Source organism: Bombyx mandarina, chromosome 10 (assembly GCF_030267445.1).
Source record: "Bombyx mandarina strain Sakado chromosome 10, ASM3026744v2".
NCBI lineage: Eukaryota > Metazoa > Arthropoda > Insecta > Lepidoptera > Bombycidae > Bombyx > Bombyx mandarina.
In genome coordinates, this window is record NC_143217.1 from 10,066,041 (window position 1) to 10,083,395 (window position 17,355).

Sequence of the window (17,355 nt, forward strand, 5' to 3'; positions counted from 1 at the left end):
ACCGATACATGCCGTCATAAGACCTTCTATTTCTAGCTGCTGGCTACAGTCGTCAGGAGGTGAGTCATGTAATACAATAATGTTGTTTTAACTGTAGAATGCTTTTATATTTGTTAGGATAACCAATAGCCATTGCGATGTGTAGCAATATAGGGTCATAATTTTTATTACAAAAAAATATTTCTCTTTTTCTTTATATTATATGAAAAATTTATTACTACAGCTTGCCTTAGTTTATACATCGAAAAAGTAGAATTTCAAGAGTATGAAGCTCAATCAAAATGATCTCAAAATTATCCATTAATGATCCCAATCCCTTGTGGCGGTTAAGAATTAAAATACCTACTTTCTCTTAAAAAATCGACATTGTCATTCTTATGGAATGTTTTAGGAACACTTACTATAACATATTCTTTAAAAGAGAGCCTAATTGAAAAGAGAGTTTGGGACTAAACAACATCAAAGTGTTGTTCACTCCTCAAAGTTCAAAGTGTTCAACTTAAGATCACTTAATTTATTAAGTGTTCAATACTTAATATCAAAATGAACACATTTTAATATTATCGGTTAAGTGATAAGAAGTACGCCTTTTATAAGAAAGAATTCCTTTTTTATTTTATAATACGCGATGCGGTTCTGTATGCTATAATTATTTCCCTAGATACGATCTTATGCTTTCAGGTGGAATTTCTTCGGGTTATTTCCTTTTCTGCTTCGATTGCCCCTTTAGTGTGTATACTGAGTGAAAAGTCATATTTTTCAAACGAAGTTCCTTATCGCGCGTTGTGAAAGGGGGTTAGACGGAAAAAATTCTTACGAAAAGTTGTCACGACACTTTTTGCTATAAATTCTTACGAAAAGTTGTCACGACACTTTTTGCTATAGTAAGCTATTGTAAGCTGTGCGGCGTCGCATGTTTCTCTGTCTGTCTGTCTGTCTCTCTCTCTGTCTCTCTCTCTCTTTCTTCATACCTCGAATAGAACTTTAAATTCATATTTTTATAATTGGGAACTTCGTTCCTATCCGGTGTCCCACGACACCACACATCTTTTTTTCACAGAGAGGGGTTTTATTATAAAGATACCAATAACCCGTTATACAAACATTCAATTGATCCGAAGCAGATGAATATTTTAAAAAAAATGCACCTGACTCCATATCTTCTTTCATCGAAAACAGTATTTATCTGAAAAAAAAAAGGATTTTTCGGCTTTTTTATTATCCCACTCCATTTGACAACTCATTTCAAAAAGATCGGCGCGAAAATGTGGCATATGTCATATGAGAGTGACAGCTTCTTAAATCAAATGGAACATTACCGTTTTTCTTAATTGTAAATTATTTACAGCAAAGTGCAACTGTATAGGTAGGTTATAAATTAAATACTAAAATCCAATAATAAATATTTACAGGAGCAATATTAGATTTTAGCAATATTACATAGCAATATTAGATTAGAGCAATTTATGGACCATTAAAATTAAATGTAAAAAGTACTTAAACAATTTAGCCAAATTTACGACGTAATTGGGCTAGAAATAAATAATAAATAAATGAGATAATAATAACTTTTCAGATAGACACTGACTCCGACCGAAAATAAAACTGAAGCCCGTGGTATGTATTTATAGAGCTAAATAGGCAATTAAAAGTTTTATTATTTATTCCATTTATTTAACTTGGTGTTTTGCTTACTGAATGCGTTCATAGACAGTCAACGACTTTTTAGCATTTAGCATGTTATCGCAAATTCTTATGCATTCTGTTTTATAATTACGTATTCCTTATTAGTTTCGGTTTCAATTGGTAATTATATCGATTTCTAATTTGACAATGTATGGTAATCGAAAAACCACGTGATGGAAAAATCAACAAAACAAGCGATCAAGAATCATCCACCTATACCGATACCGCCATTTTTGCCATAGGTAGGGAAAAAAAGCACCATAACCGGGGAAACATGATTTTTAAGACTTTTAATAAGTAAAATTGAATCCAAAAAGAAAGTCACCGATGATATGTATGTATTGTGAAAGGACACAGAGAGCTATTTCTGTTGTGAAAAAGGTGTGTTTTATGGTTTTTAAACGGTAGGAAAACCGTTATGGAATGAAACCTCGAATTGACACCTTATGGTGGGTGGCGGTACTCATGTCGCAGTGTGACTACACATCTAATTACCTATTGCAGAAAAAACATAGTAAATATACAAACGTTGACTCGGCCAGTGGTTCTTTTGTTCTAGTATTCCATATGTTCTGCTGAACTGATTCAAATAACACCGTCATCTTTATCCTTCATTCTTCTTCAAACAACGCTTTACGAAAGCTGTACGGGAAGGACCGGTTTGGCTGCGTCTTTCGAATTACAAAGAACCATGGTATCCTTTTCTAACTGCCCATCAGTTGGGGCGTATACTTCTCTACCTCCGAAAGCGTATAGCGAAATGAGAAAAAAATACAAGCTCCTGAGTACAACCTGTTACTCCTGGTCAGGGTAAAATAGCGAGGACGTGAATGGACCCAACAAGTTTGCGGGATTTCGCGATGTAAAAACTGGTATTAGCTCGGATGAAAAATATGCGCCTGACATTAACGTACAAACCCATACTATATGGAGCAACTGCGTTCATCCACAGTGGGTTTCCAGAAGTATTTTTTGCCACGTACCATCCGGCTTTGGAATGAGCTCCCCTCCATGGTGTTTCCCGAGCGCTATGATATTGCGCGGTAGGCAGCGCTTTACCTACCGCAATATCAAGCAGGACTTTACCCCTGGCATTGCTGAGATCCATGGGCGACGAAAAACCATTAACCATCAGGTGGGCCGTATGCTCGTCTGCCTACAAGGGCAATAAAAAAATCAATGGAATTCTAAAAACAATTCTATGGATTCCAATGTTAGTCCCAAAAAGACTAACAAGGTATAGAATCCATGGTTTTAAATTAGTCTATGTAATTATTTCTTATTTATACATTATTGGAGAGACCAGCTTCATGAGTTTTCTTAGAGCAACTAGCAGTAGAAAAAAACTGGATGTATATGAAGGGTAAAGGTGCGCAATGCAAAAAATAATTATTAATGTATTGACTGAAAACACTTAATAACCACAGTACATTAAAAACAAACAAAAGCATTCAATCTATACTAATATTATAAAGAGGAAAGATTTGTTTGTTTGTTTGTTTCGAATAGGCTCAGAAACTACTGGACCGATTTGAAAAATTCTTTTTCTATTAGATGCCGACATTATCCCTGATGAACATAGGCTACTTTTTAAAAAAAATTTTTTTTTTTTTTTGTTTCATGTGTGTTTTAGTGTTTCCGAAGCGAAGCGAGGGCGGGTCGCTAGTTAAATATATACATAAATATAGACTGTATAAAACTAGTACATTAATATATATCATTATGTATGCTAAAATAGACTAGAATTAATTTATACTTTTGCACTTAAAACCACAGGGAGTTATTTTATTAGTCCAATTTTTATTTGTCATTTATTTATTTACTAACAGCATTACTGATTAAAAGCCATAAATGTAACTAAAGTTTCGATCTTAATGATTTAAAAGAAAAACAAAAGTAGGTACCTTGACATTTACAGAGGTTAAGCAAAAAATAACAATAAAAACACGACAAGAATAACACTTCGGTTCAATTATTTATATAAGGAGCTGTTTAGAATAATGTATATATCTGGCCTCTTAAGATCGAAGCGAGATTTAAAATTATTAAACAAAAACATAAAGACCTCGTCAAAAATCGGATTTTGTAAAAAACAACTAGAATTAATTGAAGCCCCGCGACGTACACTACGCTCATTTTTTGCCTAAAACCGCTTTTGTTTGTCAGTAACGTCATTGTCGTCATTCGGATGATCTACACAAATTTCAATTTAAAATCCCTGTTTTGTGGACCCGAATATTGAATTATTTATATTTCGTATCAGAAATGTCCTATTTTAAAACAAATTCAGAGAGCAGTCGATAGGCGTCACTGCACGTGACTGCTGGTGCGTCCGAATCTAATAGTTGTAGTTAACGTGGTGACGCTGCGCTCACTTCATACCGATTATTGGTCTCTACTACATATTTGGCTTACTCGTTTTAACGATACCCAACTAATATCAACTGTATCTATCAAGTGAGTGTATGATTAAAATTAAAGAATTACTATACTTTGCAAAAAATTGTCAGTCAGCTTCTTAAAAAAATTGTTAAAAAATTATTCATAAAAGAGTTTGGAATGGGTAGCATGACGTTTGCTGAATCATGTTATTTTTTGCATAGTTGGTAGTCCTGCTTCAATAGTGTTGCCAGAGTAATAATTAATTTGTCACAAATTGATGTAATTGTACTTTAAATTAGTGGCATCAAAATCACAATCTTTGATATCACAATGTTATCAATATAGAGTTTGCTTAATAAAGATGATAAGATTTGTGAAATTGAAGACGAATTAAGTTTTATTTCATTTTTATATATATTTTTTTTTATTTCAATACAGTTGCTTATTTAAAAAAAAATGCTTTGTTATTTATTTTTAATTTAAGGTAATATGGACCTTTATTTTATTTGGCTTGTAACGTTCGTGGCTGGGTTTTGGATTTTCAAAAAAATAAAGGAATGGCAGAATTTGCCCCCCGGACCTTGGGGGTTACCTATCGTCGGTTATTTGCCTTTCATTGATCGCTATCATCCACATATCACCTTGACAAATTTGTCTAAAACATACGGAGCTATTTACGGTCTCAAAATGGGCAGCATATATACTGTAGTGTTATCTGATCATAAACTTGTAAGAGATGCGTTCTCAAAAGACAGTTTTTCTGGACGAGCACCTCTTTACTTAACACATGGCCTTATGAATGGAAATGGTAAGATATTTTTTCATGTTTAGATGGTAATTATTGGTAATTATATAGTACTAGCGACCCGCCCTCGCTTCGCTTCGGAAACATTAAAACACACATGAAACTAAAAAAAATAAAAAATAAAAAAATAAATAAAAAAAGTAGCCTATGTTCATCAGGGACAATGTCGGCTTCTAATGGAAAAATAATTTTTCAAATCGGTCCAGTAGTTTCGAAGCCTATTCGAAACAAACAAACAAACAAATCTTTCCTCTTTATAATATTAGTATAGATGATTACCAATGGTAATACCATTTAATATAGCTGTGAATACAATATCTTAAAGTTCTGGCTTTTTAGGAATTATTTGTGCCGAAGGCGGTTTGTGGAGGGACCAAAGGAAATTAATAACATCGTGGTTGAAAAGTTTTGGAATGAGTAAGCACAGTGTTTCCCGAGAAAAATTGGAAAAACGAATCGCTTCAGGAGTATACGAAATTTTGGAAGTAAGCTATGAATTATGTTTCTTTGAAACATTCAGGCGCTTTACTATTTTTTAAATGACCTTACACATGCATGAATTTTAGAATTTTGATTCAATGATAAAAATAAAGATCTATAGTAAAATTAACTGATAAATGATTTTTAGAATATCGAAAAAACTTCTGATGCTGCCTTGGACCTTCCTCATATGCTGACGAATTCTTTAGGAAACGTTGTCAATGAGATAATATTCGGCTTTAAGTTTCCACCTGAAGATAAAACATGGCAATGGTTTCGTCAAATACAGGAGGAAGGATGCCATGAGATGGGAGTCGCAGGTGTTGTAAACTTCTTGCCCTTTATACGGTGAGTATTATAATATGTTACTAGTGTTCGTTTTTTCGAGAGCAGGGTTTGTGTATACAGCCACACTTTTACGCAAATATCAGACCATATGAACTTACATAATGACATAAAGTTGCCCAGGTTCTCCTGATAATAATGGTTCTATTACAACATCATCCATCTGAACAAGTAGTATCGTCAATTTTTTTCTATCTTACTTTTATACTATCTCTTATTGGTAAGATATGCTGTAAGTTCTTATGGATTACTATTCTATGCGTAATCACAGCATGGCAGGATAGCCATTATTCTATAGCAACTAAAACTTAAACCTAATATCTCATGGTATTTTTGTTAATGTACTCTGGACTCCGATATCCTCTTAATATTAAATATACTTTGTTTCGGATTAAATAGACATGAAATGTTTTAGCCATGTTTCGCCATCAACACGAAAAACAATTGAAGTTCTAGTCCGTGGACAGGCACAGACGCATACTTTGTACGCAAGCATGATAGATAGGCGAAGAAAAATGTTGGGCTTAGAGAAGCCTAAGGGAGCCGAATATGCTCCTCACGAAAACCTTTTAAAACTATATCCAAATGGCCATATCAAATGCATAAAATACAGCAAAGTCTCTCCGAACACCGAGCATTTCTTTGATCCCAATACTCTTATTCCGACTGAAGGAGATTGCATACTGGATAATTTTCTGTTGGAGCAAAAGAAACGATTTGAGAGTGGAGACGCAACGGCACTGTATATGAGAGATGAACAGTTACATTTTCTACTAGCGGATATGTTCGGTGCCGGACTGGATACTACATCGGTGACTTTAGCTTGGTTTTTGCTATACATGGCTTTGTTTCCAGAAGAACAGGTCTGTTTTTGTTTTAATTCTATTTACATAGCTGTAAATAATTATATTAAATCTTTTGAATTAAATTTAACCTTTACTTTATAAATTTTATAATGTCCGACGTTTTGTTTTCGTTGCGTTGTGAGTCCGAGATTATACCGCAAAATGGTTTTTATGAAGTTTACGATTTGTGGTAGCCTCCGAAATTGTTAAATTGTTTCTGCTGGTCAGATTCACTGCAAAGATAGAGAGGCCATCTCACGGTCACTGGTGAACGTTACTCGCGGCTGTGATCATAATGCCAGGGGCACTGATATAATGCTGCCTACCGTGACTAAATCCCTATGTACCGTGTCTAGTTGCTTCCTATCGTAAGCGACCCGTTACCCGTGGCCAATCAACAATGAAGTCTAAGAATTGAATACACTTGTTGAGAATTCTTTAATTACTAACGAATTTTATTATCTTAATACCAATAAACCCGATAACCAAAGTGCCCAATCTTAAATTTCGACACACTCTTGAAATTTCAGAAGATTTTATTTAGATTTCAATCATTTACTGGTATTATAAGTGAATTATAGTTCTAATTCACAGTAAATTCCTAACAACATAAGAAATTAAAAAAAAATGCTTCTTCAAACATGCCTGTTACAATATTGTATCAAATTATTATTGGAAACATAAACGAGTAATAAAGATTGTTATACCTATAGATATCATAAAATAATCGCACGGGGATCGTTCGAAGAGAATATGTATCTCTCCGCGGTCAACTTGTTATTAATTTGTGAACGATTTTATAGGAGATTTGTGAATTATGTTATTTGCTGCAGTACTTGTTTGATAGCGATCCTACAAGAAGAACTATATGTTCGAAATTCAAAAACTGTTTACTAATGATTCGAAAATCTAAATTGATCATTGTAAAGTTGGTTCTGTTCCTATGTAAGTCAGCAACATACAGATTACACAATGTTAATAATATATGTCTATTTCTATACCGACCAGTTAGTACATTTTGCTTAAAGAAAAGGTAAAAATGAACTAAAAGAGAAAGGTAGGAGAAAGCTTTCTTTAAACGATGACTTCGCCATAGTTGACGTTTAGCTGAATTTGAAAAAGGTCGAACATGCAAACTAGTAATTAATTGTCGGTTATTTGGTTAATTGTATGACAATAAAATTCTAACTGTTGTTTCCGATAGAAATGTTAGATGATATTTTATCTATGTGAATTATATTAAATATATGAATTCATATTAAAATCTTTGTATGAGTATTATAGATACGAATACTATTTAAGATAAAAAAAAAAACTATTTTAAATCCAAATAGAACATAAACGTTTACTGTTTTCCCAAAGTGTATTTGAAGTCTGGTCAAATTTGGTGTATTTGAAGTCATTTACTGGTGGTTGGACCTCTTGTGAGTCCGCACGGGTAGGTACCACCACCCTGCCTATTTCTGCCGTGAAGCAGATACTTGAGACCTTAGAACGTATATCTCAAGGTGGGTGGCGTATTTACGTTATAGATGTCTATGGGCTCCAGTATCCACTTAACATCAGGTGGGCTGTGAGCTCGTCCACCCATCTAAGCAATAAAAAAAAAACTCTCGATTCTTTCCGTTCCCGCGCCCCAGCTTGCCAAATTGAGACGGGCATCTTGTGTAACATATGTGTTTGTTTCTAGGAAGAAATACGTACAGAAATCTTATCCGTATATCCACATGACGATGATGTTGATAGTTCAAGGTTACCTCTTCTTATGGCAGCAATCTGTGAAACTCAGAGGATTCGATCGATTGTTCCAGTGGGAATACCCCATGGTTGTATAGAGGTAGGTCGCATTGTGGACTCTTAGACTATTGCAATTTTTAATTAAAATTCTTACGCGCAATGCAGACATGAGCAGCCCCTGAAAGGTCTGTCGGCGGAGCAGTATGGCTTCCGAGAGGGCCGCTCAACGGTAGACGCGATCCTTCGCGTGCGGGCCATCTCGGAGGAGGCCGTCTCCAGGGGTGGGGTGGCTTTGGCGGTGTCGCTCGATATCGCCAATGCGTTTAACACCCTGCCCTGGTCCGTGATAGGGGGGACGCTGGAACGACATAGAGTGCCCCCCTACCTTCGCCGGCTGGTGGGTTCCTACTTAGAGGACAGATCGGTCACGTGTACCGGACACGGTGGGATCCTGCACCGGTTCCCGGTCGTGCGCGGTGTTCCACAGGGGTCGGTGCTCGGCCCCCTTTTGTGGAATATCGGGTATGACTGGGTGCTGAGAGGTGCCCTCCTCCCGGGCCTGAGCGTAATCTGTTACGCGGACGACACGTTGGTCGTGGCCCGGGGGGGGAGTTTTGCTGAGTCTGCCCGTCTTGCTACGGCTGGGGTGGCGCATGTCGTCGGCAAAATTAGGAGATTGGGCCTCGACGTGGCGCTCAGTAAATCCGAGGCCATGTGGTTCCACAGGCCCCGGAGAATGCCACCTGTCGATGCCCATATCGTGGTTGGAGGCGTCCGTATCGGGGTCGGGGTGCAGTTGAAGTACCTCGGCCTCATTCTGGACAGTCGTTGGACCTTCCGTGCTCACTTTCAGAACCTGGTCCCTCGTTTGTTGGGGGTGGCCGGCGCGTTAAGCCGGCTTCTGCCCAACGTCGGGGGACCTGACCGGGTGACGCGCCGTCTCTATACGGGGGTGGTGCGATCAATGGCCCTATACGGGGCGCCCGTGTGGGGCCAGTCCCTGGCCGTGGGGGTGGCGAAGCTGCTGCAACGGCCGCAACGCACCATCGCGGTCAGGGTCATCCGTGGTTATCGCACCATCTCCTTTGAGGCGGCGTGTGTACTGGCTGGGACGCCGCCTTGGGTTCTGGAAGCGGAGGCGCTCGCCGCTGACTATAAGTGGCGGGCTGACCTTCGTGCCCGGGGCGTGGCGCGTCCCAGCCCCAGTGTGGTCAGAGCGCGGAGGGCCCAATCTCGGCGGTCCGTGCTGGAGTCATGGTCCAGACGGCTGGCTGATCCTTCGGCTGGTCGTAGGACCGTCGAGGCGATTCGCCCGGTCCTTATGGATTGGGTGAATCGTGACAGAGGACGCCTCACTTTCCGGCTCACGCAGGTGCTCACTGGGCATGGTTGCTTCGGTGAGTTCCTGCACCGGATCACAGCCGAGCCGACGGCAGAGTGCCACCATTGTGGTTGCGACTTGGACACGGCAGAGCATACGCTCGTCGCCTGCCCCGCATGGGAGGGGTGGCGCCGTGTCCTCGTCGCAAAAATAGGAACCGACTTGTCGTTGCCGAGTGTTGTGGCATCGATGCTCGGCGACGACGAGTCGTGGAAGGCGATGCTCGACTTCTGCGAGTGCACCATCTCGCAGAAGGAGGCGGCGGGGCGCGTGAGAGACGCACAATCCCGCCGCCATCGAGCGGGGGCCAGGGAGGCGGATATCGCCCAAGCCCTGGCCCTTTAAGTGTTTCGGGTCCCCCTCACATGTTGGTCTGGGGACCGGCGAGGGGGGCCTAAGAAGACGTCGTGCAAGCTGCTCTGCACGCGTTTTACGCAAGAGCATCCGGGTGATGGAAGGCCGGCTATCCTCGACCCACGCTGGTTCTGGCCCAGCGGGGTATTCCGTAGGGTAACCCACTCTAACCGGCGCCATCTAGGCGGGCTTCGGATAGCCTGCCGACCGAGAGGGCTGGTGGTCGTGGCGCCGACGACCGCCAGTCCGGCGTCCCGAGGGGGAGGGTGATGGGAGAGATGTGCTCCGCACTAAACGCTTCACTTTCCCCCCTTTGCCTTGTCATGAGTTCTGTCTCATGCGAGGTTTGGACGTTGGTTGTTGAGCGACAGGAGGTTTTAGTCAGTTCGACTCTGACATACCCCGCCCAGTATCCCCAGAAAAGGGCGGAAGTCCGGCGATTTCCTCCTGACCAAAAAAAAAAAAAAGCCCCTGAAAGGTAATGGTTATTTATATGTCAAGTTGCCCAAATACATTTCGCCTTATGAAAATGAGGTATCCTTTAAAGCAAATTTTGTTATTTACATTATTATTATAATATTATTTTCAGGTTAATTGTAAGTCATAATTTTTATTGTCTGTTAGAAAAAAAATGTAATTAAAATAAATTTATATCTTAATAAGTACATTTTAATTAATGTATTTTATTTTACTTACCATTTTTTCTCTTCTACAGGACGCTTACTTGGGTAACTACAGAATCCCAAAAAATGCCATGGTAATCCCATTGCAGTGGGCTATTCACATGGATCCTAATGTTTGGGAAGAACCAGAAAAATTCAAACCGCGTAGATTTTTGGCTCAGGATGGTAGTCTACTTAAGCCTCAAGAATTCATACCGTTTCAAACTGGTAATTTTATACTTTTATTATAATTATTTTTCTTGATTAAGAAAAAAATAAATTATATAGGTGATTTTGTGTGGCGGCCCGCGCGATCCTCGAGGACCGAGGAAAACTCACCTTCCGACTGAAGTAGGTGCTCACAGGCCACGGTTGTTTCGGCCGGTACCTGCACCTTGTCGCCTGGAGGGATCTAACGGTGCAATACCACCACGACAGCGACGTGGAGGACAATGCGGAACATACATTAGCGCGCTGTTCTTGATTCCGGGGGCAGCCGTCGCCCTCGTCTCGGTCGTGGGATAGAACCAGTCGCGCGTCCTGGAAGGCGATTGTTGAATTCTGCGAATCCACCTTCTTGCACTAGGAGGCAGCGAAAAGAGAGCGGGAGAGCTTTTCCTTGCCCGCACCGATCCGTCGCCATTGAGCTGTGGGCTGCGGGAGACAGTACGAGAGTACGTCCCAGCCCCTGTAGTTGACGGCCTCCCCCGTTGAAGGTCATGGGGTGACCTGAGAGATCGAAGCCGCGCAGTGCGCTATCAGCATTCTAGCGCGTCGCCCGGGAGTAAAATCATCATAAGAGCGACCGGTTGGCGGTGTATCGCGTCTCGACCCATTAGGCAGGTTCTGACCCAGCAGGGTATCCCGGGATACCAGCGGCACCCCTTGGGAGGCCTGACAGGCTGCCGTACCGAGACGGCCGAAGTCCAGAGCCTTCGATTCCTCTCGAATGCTCCGTCAGTTGGGCGCCCTTGGGTGAGCTGCGCGTTTGGTTGCAGTGTTGACCGCGGTAGACCCCTTACCCCGCCCGGGTTCTGACCTCGAGGGGGGATTGGATGAGAGTGCAGGGAGGTTCGGCCCGCGGCCAAAAAATATTTATTTATGATATTTATTTTATACATTATACATAGATTATGACTTCCGATTCTAATGGTTTAGGGATTCCTATTAGAAAACAAAATATGGGACTTGTTTTGTACCTAAGCTAGGCCTATTAAATTTGACTTCAAACTTAGGGGAGATTTATTACTACTTTTATTTGGACGGAGAAAACACTTTGAAGCAGTACTTAATTGAGTTTTTGGCTTTCTAAAGTTAACAACACTTTTAAGTCTTTAATTAAGTTCTCTACGCAAAAATATCTAAAAACTTAACGGGTTTTTCAATAATCTAATCTAATCTGAGATATTATACTGTGTTATGATATCAAACACGTAAACACTCCTAAATCCAAATATCAGGTATGTTTAACGAAGAAACTGACTCCGATCGGGATTCTAACCCGGCCAACGCTGTTCATTAATCAGGGTTAATAGCTACTAGAATAATGAGGCGATCGTTGAGTAGGACCTCACGAAAATTTTTATGTGGCAGGGGGGCCTTTTAATTTCAAATTTGATGTGTTATTATTAGATTTTAATCAAAATGTTTTCGATTTCATTCAGGTAAGCGGATGTGTCCGGGTGACGAACTGTCCCGTATGTTGTCGTGTGGCCTCGTAAGTAGACTATTCAGAAAGCAGCGTATTCGACTCGCATCAAAAATACCGACAACAGAAGAGATGCGTGGAACCGTCGGTGTCACGTTGGCGCCTCCTCCGGTGAAATACTATTGCGAACCAATTTAATGGCTAAAATTTTATTTGAGTTCGCTTTTAATTAAAGTAGCGTTCAATAACATTAGTTGTAGATCATTATGTAATTTTTGTTTCACGGAATATACCTTTTATCATTTGTCGGTTTATTTATTTCGTAAATAATTATTTATATAATTATCTGTCGCTGGTTTAGAGAAAACAGATTGACAGAGAATTTATAATGTGCCGTGACTGATAATACTTTAGAATATAAAAGACAAAGTTAATTCATAATCATAATTTATTTTCATGAAATATTTCACCATTATTTTACGCACAATTAAACATTATAATAAATGGAAAACCAGCGATATTTACAAGCGGTATCGTCTAGGCGATAATTCCTAAATTAATTCTAAGAGAACCTATAAAATAACGGTGAGCTGCTTATAGAAGTGACTTAACCATCCAAATTTCAGTTCAGAGCAACTTGGTTGCTGAGCTAATGGATTTCACAGAGTCAACTGAACACTAAAGTTATTTGTTTAGCGACATTATAGCTTTAGACTAGTAGTTGGTTGTTACTTTATCTGGAATGTAACTTAAACATCAATATGTACGTATCTACTAGAACTGTTATACATGAACACTTGTAAATCTTAAATATAAACTTACTTAACATAACGTAACACGCATGAGATCACACACTCATCAAACAACACTCACAAGTCACACTTACAAATAAATAATGACCTAGAATTATACAATTTATTTTGGTATAGGTACTAGAACTTACACATAGTTACTTAAATTAATGCGTGTGGTATGTGTGATTTTCGCAAAATCCAACTTTTTTCATAATCTAGAAAAAAAATATCCTAATACTGTAAATCGCATACATTTCATCCAAATCTCAACGATGGGATATAAATGATACATCTAAAACGGTTGGTTTATTAATAATTGAACACTTTATGCACAGCCTTGACGATCGCAACTGCGATGTCGACACTTATATAATAAAAGACTAAAATAAATGGTCGTCGATACGCTCTAAAACGAGTGGATCACTTCAATACTGGTGGGTGTGTGGCAGACAGGCACGGGGCGCAGTTAATGTGAGCCGACATGACGAAGATGAGAGCTATCTGCAGAGAGCGTAGTCGGTACTAAGGGTACTGGTGAACGAGCCAAAAATTTCACACGAAAAGCTTTCGGTGCAATCGTAGCACCTACTATGCCCTCCAGCGAAGGTAATGCGTCACCTTCAGCCATTTCCAAGTCGAATTGGTGCATCATACACGAAAAGAACATGAACATCTCTTTGCGGGCCAATACGTCGCCCAAACACATTCTTCGGCCGACCCCGAATGGCATGAAATATTCCGGACGTCTTATCTTGCCGGTCGCGTCGATGAATCTACTAGGATTGAATTTGTTTGGTTCATCCCAAAGATTCGGATCCATGTGCACCCAGTTAATAAGTGGTATAACCTGAGAACCCGCCGGAATCTTATAGCCGTTGATTTGCACATCCCTAAAACAATAAATTAATAAATAAAAATTGTTTTAAAAGCAACAACAATAATGCCGTTATTATTTTGCAGTTTTTTTGGAGCTTACTTAGTCGGAGAATGTGTGGTTGCCAAAGGAACAATGCTTGATAATCTTAGCGTTTCCAAAATTGTAGTTTCGGTGTATGGAAGACTAGATATGTCGTCAATAGAAGGGAGACGTTCTCGGCCAATGACCGCATCGAGTTCTTCTTGTACACGCCTTTTCACGTCTGGGTTTCGCAACATGAAAACTATCATCCACAGAAGCGACGACTTTATGGTTTCCATACCAGCAGAGAAAAGATCTCCGAGTATTTGTTTTAATTGTAATTCTAAAACAGAAAGTAGAGTGTTATTAAATCGGTTTAAGAAGCTCCCAAAAGAAAGAGATAATTAAATGATAATTAATCTATTATAACTTACCATGATCTCTTCCTTCGAAGAGTTCGCCGGCCCTGCCCTCGCTCTTCGCCTTCTCGATTTCAATTAAGTAGACATCGATAAGGTCTCTGGCATTATTGATGTCGAGAGTTTCGCGGTGCTCGTCTATCAATGTTTGATAGAACGCGAACATTTCATCGCGATTTTTTGCGACCTTTTCTTGAGCTAGAGCTTTTCCAGGTAGATACTAAAACAAAATAAATAAATAAAATTAACATAAAAAATGTCTATCTATATTTTTGTGGTACTTAGGCTGTGTGATTTATTTTATTGACGAGTTTGGAAATGCTGTTTAACGAACTTGTTTAAATGTGACACAGTGAACACATTCAAATGTGACACAGTATAAGCTTGTTTCTTGTTCAAGCTTGTTTAAAAAAAAGAAAAATACGTTCGAATTGCTTTAGTGTACATACGACGATTAGCATCGAAAAAGATAAAAAAAAATCCCGTTTATGACTTTAGGTATTTGTATATTACGTTTTGAAATTTAAAATGAATAGTATGCTTTTAAACTTACATTGTACAGAGGAATGTATTCTCCGTAGTGAACTTCTCCGAAAAGTCTCATTCCTTCTTCGATAAGATGATTGAGTCTCTCGAAGCGTACATCGCCGTTACTAAAACGGACCGACATCGTGATACCGCAGATAACGTTGGACACGCACAGCGCAAGGAGAGGATTTACGTCAATAGGTGCGCCTTGCGCTCGATGCAGGCTTACAATCAGCTCGTGGATTTCATTCTAAACAATAAAAATAATACGTTCTAAGTTTTCTTTCGAAGCTTTTTTAGTACGTTCATAAATAACAACATTTACTTTAGTTTATTTATTAAGCGTATATTACAAACCTTGATTCTGTCCTCCATTAGTTTTTTGCCGTTTCCCATGTAAGTCATGCCGAACTCCCTTAGTTTTTCGTGCAAGAACCGTCGTTGATTTTTCCAGAGGCGGCCCTCGCTATTGATGATGCCTGCATAATAAGAGGGAGGTGTTTAGTAGGGTCTACGAGTGTAGGCGGCGCATGCGCACCGGTAGGTCCGACTCGGTGACGCCCACTTTAACATGTGTAACTTTCAGTCTTGTGGATAAAGTTTTAAGTTACTTTAAACTATTATACTATTTTTTTACTATAGCATTTTTTTTTTAAATATTATGTGAAATTGTTTGAAAATTAAACACTTACCAAGACCATCTAAAGTATGCATTAAAGGAGTGCTGGGACGACCGGTGAATTCTTCGCGTCGGAAGGCTTCTCTGATAATTTTGTAGTCACTCATAACGATGGTCAGTTGGTTTCCGAGTCGCGCAGAGAAGAGAGCTCCATAGTTTCTGGCCAATTGAAGGAACGTCTTGTGCCGGACTCCGAGAAAAGGTAGGTAGCCGACGACGGGTGGTCCCCACGGTCCCGGGGGCAGCTTGCGAATGTCACGTACTAGCTTCAGGAATTGAGTCAACAACAACGCCGTGCAGGTTACAATGATTAGCATCACCGACGTACGAGATACACAATAGTTCATCACTTGCCAAAGCGCCCACAGAATTTTCGAATTCGTGAGCATAGTTATCATTTTTACTGATTTGTTTTTTTTTTTTTTTTAAATAAAAATTAACTTTTCGTTCAGACGAAACGAAACATGCGTGCGCGGAACGTAGATCGCGAGCATGCGACGTCAGAACACTGTGATTGTATACCGCGTGCGAGCAACGTTTGCGCACTGGCGCGCCGCTGCCGTGGCCTTGCGAATAAATAGTAGCGAGTCCGTCCCACCGGCGTACAGGACCTCTCAATCGCTTTTCTGCTATTAAGCGCTGTAAATACAATAGTTTACAGCGCTGATATCCACATTTGGCATGGTAGGCAGCGGCTTGAATCTGCCCCTGGCATTGCTGACGTCCGTGAGCGACGGTGACCACTTACCATTAAGTGGGCCGTATGCTCGTCTGCCAACAGAGGCAATAAAAAATTATAAAAAAAAATTTGCACGTTATTTAAAAATATTATAATAAAGGATTGAAACAAAAAAATATATATATTATTGCAAACTTTACATTTAAACGTATATAAAATTGAATCGAAAAGCAACATTGTTTATTTTAAAGGCATAATAAAAGTATTTCACTAATTTGAAATGTATCTTTGCTCCATTCGGGTTGGATTGATTTATGTTTAATTTTTTTTATAATTGTTAAAAAATTATAGAAGATTAAAAAGTTTAAAATAAACTGTTGCAGTAATGTAGATGAATAAAAATTGTGTGGTGTGTATGTAGATTTTGGTTCTATGCGCATTACTCGGTAGCGAGTACGTACGGCTTGCTCCAACTCTACCGAGTAGCGCTACGGGCCGCGTAGCGAACGCTCGTAGAGCTAGATAGAGCTCTTACTGATTGTACCCACTTTATTTCGATAATTTATGCGCTCATGTTTTATATAATATTTAATTCAAAATTTGGCATTAAAAAACTTCGAAAAATAAGATACTAAAAAAAACAAATGATTTGTCTTTTATATAATAGAACATTAGTATTTTGATTACTTGCGAGTCTGGTTTTGAAGGGCATTATTGTGTATGTCAAGAACAAGCTCATGCCGAATTTTAAATGTAAGTTGACTTTGGGTATGGCCTTAAAATTCGTGCGTGTATGTATTGAATGTATGCATTGTAAGCGTTGAATTTAGGAGAGGGGTAGGGATTGGCGAGGTCGCAGATGATAAGATTAACGAATTGCGTAATTGTGCAAGGTGACGGGCGGGTCAACGACATTCTACGCGCTCGACTCTCTGCCACACACTCTGATACTATTATTTAAATCGATCTTACTATAATTGAGTTACAAAACGCAAAACTTATGATTGATTCGCATTTTTTTATATGTTAAATT

At 39.5% G+C, this 17,355-nt stretch overlaps 2 protein-coding genes across 3 annotated transcripts; one reads left to right on the forward strand and one right to left on the reverse strand.

Annotated features, from left to right (window-relative positions):
• The first annotated feature begins 3,981 nt into the window (after window positions 1–3,981).
• Window positions 3,982–12,629, forward strand: phtm (cytochrome P450 enzyme phantom). Of its 2 annotated transcripts, XM_028185155.2 has the most exons (8): window positions 3,982–4,143; window positions 4,553–4,876; window positions 5,213–5,358; window positions 5,502–5,701; window positions 6,114–6,561; window positions 8,234–8,380; window positions 10,731–10,905; window positions 12,342–12,629. In XM_028185155.2, exons 2-8 carry the CDS (start codon window positions 4,558–4,560, stop codon window positions 12,521–12,523), a joined length of 1,617 nt encoding a protein of 538 aa, XP_028040956.2. In that variant the 5' UTR covers window positions 3,982–4,143; window positions 4,553–4,557; the 3' UTR covers window positions 12,524–12,629. The 2 variants fall into 2 exon arrangements, with proteins under 2 accessions (XP_028040956.2, XP_089586514.1); XM_089730388.1 differs by lacking the exon at window positions 4,553–4,876 and having other exon boundaries at window positions 4,009–4,143.
• Window positions 12,630–12,755: 126 nt separating this feature from the next.
• On the reverse strand, window positions 12,756–16,198 carry Cyp18a1 (cytochrome P450 18a1). Its single transcript, XM_028185161.2, has 6 exons — window positions 15,657–16,198; window positions 15,322–15,443; window positions 14,990–15,214; window positions 14,452–14,656; window positions 14,096–14,360; window positions 12,756–14,009 (listed from the first exon to the last, which is right to left on the reverse strand). The coding sequence occupies exons 1-6, from the start codon at window positions 16,039–16,041 to the stop codon at window positions 13,586–13,588; spliced, it is 1,626 nt and encodes a 541-aa protein (XP_028040962.2). The 5' UTR covers window positions 16,042–16,198; the 3' UTR covers window positions 12,756–13,585.
• Window positions 16,199–17,355: the final 1,157 nt, after the last annotated feature.